Here is a 9,513-nt window from a genome sequence, read left to right as displayed (position 1 = left end):
AGAAAACCCATGTAAACAAAGCCCTTGTGTTTCCTAATACTCATTAAAAGTGGAAAGGGATTCTAAGAACACAAGGTTTGAGAAGAGTTGAGTTGGATCCTTCCAACTCCCATAGTTCAAGGCTGCTCAGGCACAGGTGTAATTGCTGGGTCTGTTCTCTTCAGCACCTCCATGAAACCCCAACATCATATTCTGTGACAAACTAATCCTGGCTAAATTCAATTACACCACTTATTTTGTATCTGCTTTACTTTTTTCATACACTTGATCTCTCTTATCATGCAAGGTAGTTATTAAGCATGTGGTAAGAAACCTTGAAAGAGAGGCCAGATTTCTAATTTCAGGGCACATTATCTAGGCATTTGCTTATCTACATTGCTAGATCTTCCTGACAGCAAAAAGCAGAAGGGTGCTGTCTGTAGCAACGTGAGTAACGGAGTGAACTGGGTGCTCTAATCATCCTCTATTCTGGTTTTCTTGTGATCATGCAAGAGAGGATTTATAAGAAAATGACCACAGGAATCTACTGTACAGACCCTTTCTGCTCCCTCCTCACAGGGTGGCAGCTCTAATGAGACTCTCCCTCACTTTTTTCTCCTAATCCTAGACTCTGGAGCCAGGAAGATCTTGGAACCCCCTCATTCACCGGCTGCTCCCAGCCCCTGGATTGTGGCAGTGGTCTCAGAGAGACTGGAGAGTAACAGAAGGCTCTGACTTGTTGGCCTTGTCAAACAACTCCAGGTTTTTGCATGAAGATATTTGAAACCTCTTCCCAAACTTGTGAACTCAGAGTCTTTTGGGGAGCCCTGATGATTATACATGTGTATATGTGAACGGCTTACAAATATTTAACACACGTATGTATGAACAGTTTCTTTATTAAATTTTTTTTTGACATAGAGACAGATGGATAGAACTGCAGTTCACTGGTTCATTCACATGACCACAACGGCTAGGGCTGAGCCAGGCAATTGTTCAGATGCCAAAAGAATGCCAACTACTTACGTAGCTCTCTGGGAACTTAAGTAAATAAAACCATAGCAGTAAGGATACTAGTGATGAATAATCATAATAAGAATGAGTAAGAATTGCTGTCTAAGCAGTGGGCATCTGCTCTGTTAGGCAATACATTTATCCTGTACAGCAGTCCTGCAAGGGAGTTATTATTCTCTCTCTCTCTCTCTCTCTCTCTTTCTGTCTTTACAAGTGAAAAAATTGAGACTCCACGTTGTATACCCAGAGTCATAAAATCAGTAAATGGCAGAGCTGTGATTTAACTGAAGCTTGTTTGATTACTACCAAAGCATTGTTCTTTCTGAGAATTAGAAAGGGATTACATTTTTTTGGTAGGGTTAAAACTAACCTTTAGTTCTCATTTTTCCAATTATGAAAGCAATACTTGTTTACTTAGGAAATAAAAAAAGTAGAAAAGGAAGATAAAAAAAATCATACTTTCATTACCCAAAGAAATAAACCTCATACAGAGCCCTGTTAGTGGGAGAAAGAAAAGATGTGTACCTGCATGATATCGACAAACGGTGAGATTTGAATGAGAAAGGCAGTTTAAACCATGAACCTACCAGTTTCCCCAGCCCCAATTCTATTAATACATTAGATTTAGAAACCAGGACTACTGCCTTTGCTTTTCCAAAAACTGGTTCTGGGACCTTCCTAAGCCCTTTTGCAGTGTTCCTCATTCATGCCCAGGGTTCCTTTTATTCTTAACTTAAAAATGAAAGATTGTACTGTGCATGCTTATTAAAGAGCTGCCTGTGGGGATGTCAAAAACTCAGATAACTCATCCTCACCCAGACTGATCAAATCAGAATCCCCAGGGGAGGGGTGTGGGAACCCAGACTTCCCAAGAGCTCTGGTGATTGCTGCTCTCTAAAGCTAGAGACCCAGATGGGGCCGGCGCCGTGGTTCACTTGGTTAATCCTCCGCTTCAGCGCCGTTATCCCATATGGGCACCGGATTCTGTCCTGGTTGCTCCTCTTCCAGTCCAGCTCTCTGCTGTGGCCCCAGGAGGGCAGTGGAGGATGGCCCAAGTGCTTGGGCCCCTGCAACTGCATGAGAGACCAGGAAGAAGCACCTGGCTCCTGGCTTCGGATTGGTGTAGTGCTGGCCATAGTGGCCATTACAGGAGTGAACCATCGGAAGGAAGACCTTTCTTTCTGTCTCTCTCTCTCACTGTCTATAACTCTACCTGTCAAATAAATAAATAAATATTAAAAAAAAATAGCTAGAGACCCAGAGATGCAGGTGTTTCTGCTGACAAAGGCCTCGGGGTCTCAAAGTCTGGTGTTCACCCTCAAGGGAAGGAGGGGGAACACTCCTACAGCAGGAGGAATTTTTACTTGGAAACACTCTTTCTGTTCATTCAACATCAACCCTGAGTGAGGCTTTGGGTTCTCAGGCTGTCACCACATTTCACCTGTAGGCTCCCAGGTTGATGCAGCTGATTCCCAGGTTGTATCTGGACCGGATGAAGCCTGGCTGAATCTCCAATGCTCGCGTGTAGGCCTCCACCGCTTCCTCGCTGCGGTCTCCATTGGCCAAGGTCGCCCCAAGACGGTTCCATAATGAATAGTCCTGGAGACAAAATGAGAACTCTCTAGCAACCCGGACAAGCCACGGGGACAGAGTATTGCCATATGTCTGCAGAGGAGAGGAGATAGCTGGAAACTGAGCCAGTGTTCATGGACAGGTACCATGTGAGGTGAATTACTCAAAACTTTTTATAGAAAACTTTGTGAAACGACTCTCATTCATTAGAGTAGTGACCATTTGATGCTGTCATTAATTGATGTTGCTAATGCAGGCATTTCAGTATTAGCAGCCAAAGTGGCATGTCATTAGCACTGATCACTTTAAACCACTGGAGTTGGAAATAAATAGTAGAGGCAATGTGGAGAGTGTGGCCTGTGAAAACATGCTACAGAGAATCGTGGGGTGTTTTGCTGCTCTTGCTTCCTTACCTCTGGCCGAACAGTTAAGGCAGCGTTAAATGCATCAATTGCTCTATTAAATTCTCCACTCAAGTGGAACAGAACCCCCAGCCCTGTCTGTAGATCAGGGTCGATCATATCTCCATTTTGGTGGGCAGCTTCCAGATACAGTTCTTTCACTCCTTCCAGAACGGAGCTACCAAGAGAAAAAAATTAGATTTGCAATTCAAATAGCCTGGGCATAAATGATTTACTATTAAATCTCGACACTATTTCAAGAAGTCTCTCTTCATACAGATTGGAAAATTTTGCTTAAAATATCTTTGCTTAATGGGAGAACTATGAATACTGAATATTAAAAAATAGATGATTTTCATGAAATATTTTGTCACGCACAGATTCAGACTGTTCTAAGTAAGGTCTTCACAAAGACAGTTCAGCTGACCCTACAAGTACCAAAGTGAAAAGCCCCACAGCTGCTTCTCAAGGCCTTCATGAGAAACAACTTAACATCAGGATTTACTGTGATAGAGCATACAATTCCTAGAAGAAAGGACTTTCATTTTTCCTCATTCCTAATCCGTTGGCTTTCTAAAATTTGAAGCATCACTTCAGGTGAATTATATGTCTAAAGCATTTGGCTTTCACATATGGGACTCAGATAAATGTTTGCAAGTGCCCACTAGGTGGGTCATGCGTCCGAAGATTGGATCTGGTCTCAGCATAACTATTTCTAATCAGCACTGCTCTGCTAGCAGAATGCGGTCCTCTAAACCCCTCGGGAGCGCGTGGTGGCGGGATCTGAGGCTGATTAGTTACCCTCAAGGTGATGAATTCTGTATATGGGTGGTTCACTGCTCTCTGTAATACAGTGGAAAGGATACCTATCAACCGGGGACTTGGACAACCGTCGGGTGAGACCCGGAGATCCTTTCTTGCTCTTCACAAGGTATTTGTACTTTGGATTTTGCTTAATCCAGTTCTTGAGAGCGTCACAAGCATCCTGCTGATGGCCAGTGTTGGTGTAACTCACAGCCAGAGCCATCAGCGCTTTCAAATTGTTAGGCTGTAATTCCAAGCACCTGAAAGAAGGCAAAAACAGACTCAAACAGGAGAAACAGGAATCAACTTCAGATTCTTTTGAGCCAACATCTAGCAGTTCTACAGAAAATGTGAAGATTTTGTTAATTAAAGATCACAGAAGGATTGTTAAGTTTGTTTATGTCAAGTCCCTGCAAAGCACCCTGTTTGTCCATATGAGAATTGTGACCTAAGCTTAGTTTTGAAAATGTTACACCTAATCCTGATGATTGCCAGGTTTGGTAACTTTAATAAATGTCTTTAAAACTACAGGAGCTGTGCCTAATTCCTGCACAAAATTTATTAGTAGTTAATCTAGGGAGTTACAGGGGATATCATTTTTTAAAATACTTCTGTTTTACTACTAATATATTAAATGCCCTTATCCCCAAAGAAAACTGACTTGAACCACATTTGGACATCCTAAAATGAAAGATTGTACAATGTTTGCAAAGGAGAGGGAAAGGTCTGTGTTTCCAGACTACTGGGGTACTGAAGGAGGCGAGGACTGCTCAGCCTCATTCCATTCTACAGCCCCCTAGCAGGGGCTTTCTGAATTTTGAAGTGCATGCAAATCATCTGGGGACCATGCAAAATTCAGATTCTGGTTCAGTAGTCCTGAGGGAGGGTCCGAAGTTGTGCAGGTCTGACAACCTCCCACATAATGGTGACCTGGTTGTTCCAGGATAAGACTGCGTAGCAAGCCCTCGGCAGTACCTAACACCTCAGTGCAGGTCCCAGCCTCCCAGAAACTATCCGACAGGGCAGAGAAGTTCTTGACTCTGAATGTACATTGGAAACACTTGGGGGGGGGGATTTTTCATCTACTAACTCTTGGCCCCCAGCTCCAGTCAATGAAATCATAATCTCTGCTATGTGCTTAGGCATCTTCTTTTTTCATTTTTTAAAATTCTACTGCGATTTTTAATGCAGGATTAAGAACCACTGGCCCAGAGAGTTCCAGACTTGAAGACAGGAGCTGAGGGTATAAGTTATGACTTTGTTACATACTATTTGTTTGACTTTGACCTTTCCTGTTCCCAAATTCTCTATGAAAAGATTCTCAAGGCACCAGGAGCCATTATACCACCAGATACCAATGGAATCTTGAAATCTAGGATTCTAGGATTGCAAAGCTCTAGAATTATGAGGATATAGAATTCTTACATTCTAAGTTGCAAAACTCTAGGATTTATACCACACACACACACACACACACACAGATACATATATGGAACATATGCATTAAACACACACACACACATACACCCATACCCACATATACTTTTCCTACAGAACTGCATTAAAAGTGCTTACAGGAAAGAGGGAGGGAAAATAGAGGTATATTTGGTAGAGGCTGTTTTCCAAGGTTTAATAGGGACTCTAATCAAGTAAGGTGTGCTGCTACACCTACCCACTGTTTCCACCTCCCCACCCCAAAGTAGTCGAACTTTTAGTCAGTATTTTGAGTACACTTTTCTTTAAGGAAACTTTCAGGGGCTGCAGAAAACTAAAAAGCTAGTAAGAATTCATTATAGCCATTTTAACTGTTGTTAATGTAGGCTTTCTTTGGTGGTAGTAAACATTAATTCATTTGCATTCAGCAAACTCTGCTTTAGGAACATTATTTTATCATAAGTTCTTATTTTCCAGAGTTAAGGGTGAGTAATAGATATTGGCCATCTCAGTGCTTATTCTGGCTGAACTGTCTCTTTTTTTTAAATAAGAATTTTATTTATTTGAAAGTGGGAGAGAGAGAGAGAGAGAGAGAGAGAGTCCTTCCACCTCACTCCTTAAATGCCTGGCTGAAGCCAGGAGCCAGAAACTCTACTTTGGACACTCACTGGGTCCTTGCCAAGGATCCTGGTTTTCTCATTGTGAATTGTATATAGTAACCTACCAGGGTTAGTATATCAAGTGATATAACATACACGAAAACACCTCATAAAACACAGCATTTACAAATCTAAGATGACAACTGTGACGTTATTTTGGGGGAGTGGACTGTAGTTTTATATTAATGTAATGATTGTTTTCTGTAATGATTTCTATATCTTTTAAAAATTCCAATATTTTAGTCCAGAATTTCAGGTCAAAGTTAAATTTCATTTCACCCTAGTCATTTTGACAGGGGCACAGGTACCTGGGCTGTCTTCTATTGCCTTACTAGGTACATTAGAAGGGAGCTAGATTGGAAGCAGAATATATGGGACTTGAATCAGCTCTCTGATATGGGATGACAGCATTGCAGATGGTGGCTTAACCTGCTGTAGGTTAACTCTAGCCTCTTGGCCAAAATCTTTACATTGTACTTCAATAAGGGTCAAAAGACAAATTTAAAACACAGCACATCCATTAACAAGTATCCACCAGGCCCAAGATTTTGCACTTAGCTTCATCTACCTCTGGAGGGCGACAATGGCTGCTTGTTCATTTTCATTCTCTGCTTGGGTTATCCCCAGGAACTGCCATGCCTATGAAAACAACTGATGTTAGTACTACAAGACAAAGCAGGATTACTGAAGGGCTTTAGGTGGTGTGTTTACCTGTGACAGATTCCCCAAGAAGAGCAGCCTGACTCAGAGGTGAGAACTACAAAAAGGGAAAAGACTACATGCATTGCTCCCTTCAAACTCTCTTATGGCATGTAAGTCAAGATTCTCCATCATTATTTCCAAACTCAGTATTTTTCTTTCCTGTAATCAAGTACTATGGAAACCTCTGAATTACTGATGTCATGACATTAGGTATCTTAAAATCTAAATCTAAATAACAAATATACAACTGTGAGGAAAAGGGGTAGAAACATAACTCCAAAATGTAGCTGAATAAAGTTTACAATGGACATCTTAGGATGTACAACATGAAATTAGCTTGTAGAGATGAAAATCTAGCAGTTATTAGAAAAGGTCACCAAAAATTTAGGAACCAAGAAAAGCAAAACTCTCCACAGTGAGTTCACTCCTCTAATGTAATCACAGTTAAAATGTGTAAAGCACATATAAAATATAATCAAAATGTATGTGTAATTTTATAGTCTTCACTTATATTTTATATTGTGTATTAAGCACTTTTTTTCAAATTAAAAAATCCTTATCTTTTTAAATTGAAATTTTGTTGGATTGATATCCTGTGACTTAACTAATTTCCATATTGTGCTAAGGTTGTTTCCTATCCTTTGCTATTGTAAAAACTATGAAGAACACCTTCAAGCAGATAACCATTTTTAATATCTAGAATGGAACTTTTTAATATGGCATAATTCTGTCTATACACTTAGGAGAGCAATATGACTTACACCATTAGAAAAGTAATATACATGGGAAAAACCTCATTATAAGAAAGGGTTTCACAAAGTTCTGGAAAAGTGGAATTAAAAGATGACATGAATTTTCCATGAACTTTTTGAAGCCCCCTTGAACACACCATCCTCAAATTTGCTAAGGGTAGGGATGTACTACTGTCTTAGGAATTTCAAAATGTTTGGGGCGGGTAGGATTCTCCTATTCTAGAAATCAAAGTTACAGGCATTTTAAAACAAAGCTATAGGAAGGCACATAGAGTCATTAAAGTTGTATTAGCTTTTCCCCTCCTGGGTTATTATTATGCATACAATATTGACTCATAAAATACTGATCATTTCCTCCCGGAATATCAGGTTCTTTTTAATCTTTCAAGCACACATAGGGCAGCCTTTCTTTTGATTTCACCTTCCATGTAGCTTAGAGTCCTGCTTAGGAAAAGCCTAAAGAGACGCTCTTTCTCCAGGGGCTTCTTTCCAGCCCTAGGCCACGGTGTCATCTTCACTACCCACAGAGCATTCATTATCTTGTCCTGGGGGTCTCTATGGATTCAGGAGTCCTGGGCCCTTGCCTGGGGTCCATTAGTTACCAAGGACTCTGATTTTCTCAGTTATGAATCAGGGATAGTAATGTATACTTTACCCTCCCAGGGTTAAGGTATCAAGTGATGCAATATACATGAAAACATTTCATAAAACACAAATCCAAGATGGCAGCTGTGACATTATTTTAGGGGGAGTGGACTGTAGTTTTATATTAATGTAATGATTTTTTTCTATACCTATTCATATATCTTTTAAAAATTCCAACATTTTAGTTCAGAATTTCAGGTCAAAGTTCAATTTCATTTCACCCTAGTCATTTTGACAGACAAGACATTAGGGCTTTAACTAGTAATTAATTTACTTATGATTCATATGCAAACTCAATAAACCAATAACAATGAAGCCTAACTGTTGATGTGCCGGACACTGAGCTGAGCACTTTATTTGTCTGAACTAATTTATCCTCACAACACCCAATGAGATTGTTACCAATTCCGATTTCCACTTTGCAGATGAGGAACAAACATGAAGAGTTTCAGTGATTTGTCCCAGGTTACACTGCTAATGGGCAGGACAGGGATTTTAGTCTACTCAGGATAGCAGAGCCTAGAAGTGTAATTAACCCCTGGTCTACATTGTCTTCTCAGGATCATTTATACCTGTCCCTAAAATTTCTGCAGGTTCCTCTGGGAATATCCCATATTGGATGATTCCTTAAGATTGCAAACAAGAAGCCTTTACACCCTTGCCACTATCTTATTACAGGCCTGCAGAGGTTTGGAAATTGAATAGACTCAGACAGAGCTACAGAACCTCTTTGGGAGCCTTGAACACCTCTGCCTCCAGTCACCCTTTCTATCTCAAGAAAGAGATTTTTCTAAGGTGCAATCTGACCGGACGCCTCTCTTGACAACAATCTCTGTGTGATTTCTCATGACCTTCAGATGGCATGCAACTCTTGCCTATTTCTTCTCATCTCCCTCTACTGCTCTGCTTTCTACCTGACAGGTGGCTTCCTGCCCCTCTGCCTACCCACGCACCATTCTCTCTTAACAACCCAGCTCTCCTGTTATCTTTGATCTTCCCCACTGCAAAACTCAGCTTTGGACTCACAGCACAGAAGACTGGGTTAGGCGTCCTTCTTTCTGCTCTGCTGGTATCCAGTGCATCCTGGGACATGGCATTTATTACATTTCATTGACTTGGCTACCTTTTCCCCCAGACAGACCATAAATGTGTCTTTTCAACTGTTATATTTTCCCAGCTTCTCAATATCTTAAGCCAGGACCTGGCACAATATTTTGGGATACGGTGTATGCTCAGGAAATGTTGAGTGAGTAAACCGAGGATGATTCTTGGTGTGACCTGAGACCAGACAAAGCTACACGTTGCCCCCGAAAGCAACTTGCTAGCTTTCAGGTTGGCAGTTTTGATTTTTCATTTCCTGCCCTCAACCTTTATCTTTGGACCCTGCAGGCACTGTAGGTAAGAGACTTCCTTAGAAAACAAGTGACTATGTATAACTTTCAAACAAGTATACTAAGCCCAGTGAACTCCTTTGGGAGCCTTTTCACCGTGAAAAGGCTTCCCAGCACAAGCCTGGCCCACCGAGTCTCCCTCATTGGCACACGCAGCAGG

At 41.0% G+C, this 9,513-nt stretch overlaps 1 protein-coding gene across 25 annotated transcripts in view; it reads right to left on the bottom strand.

Moving 5' to 3' along the window:
* Positions 1–9,513, bottom strand: part of PEX5L (peroxisomal biogenesis factor 5 like) — a 263,402-nt gene that overhangs the window by 6,943 nt on the left and 246,946 nt on the right. For all 25 annotated transcript variants that reach the window (XM_051818798.2, XM_051818799.2, XM_051818807.2 and 22 more), the window contains 4 exons: positions 6,432–6,502; positions 3,833–4,030; positions 2,979–3,144; positions 2,435–2,592 (listed from right to left, as the gene is read on the bottom strand). In XM_051818798.2, the coding sequence (XP_051674758.1) occupies positions 2,435–2,592; positions 2,979–3,144; positions 3,833–4,030; positions 6,432–6,502 (593 nt within the window). The remainder of the gene's footprint in view (positions 1–2,434; positions 2,593–2,978; positions 3,145–3,832; positions 4,031–6,431; positions 6,503–9,513) is intronic.

This window comes from Oryctolagus cuniculus, chromosome 4 (assembly GCF_964237555.1).
Source record: "Oryctolagus cuniculus chromosome 4, mOryCun1.1, whole genome shotgun sequence".
Lineage (NCBI taxonomy): Eukaryota > Metazoa > Chordata > Mammalia > Lagomorpha > Leporidae > Oryctolagus > Oryctolagus cuniculus.
Note: the sequence above shows the minus strand (reverse complement) of the source record. Positions and strands in the feature narration are given on the sequence as shown.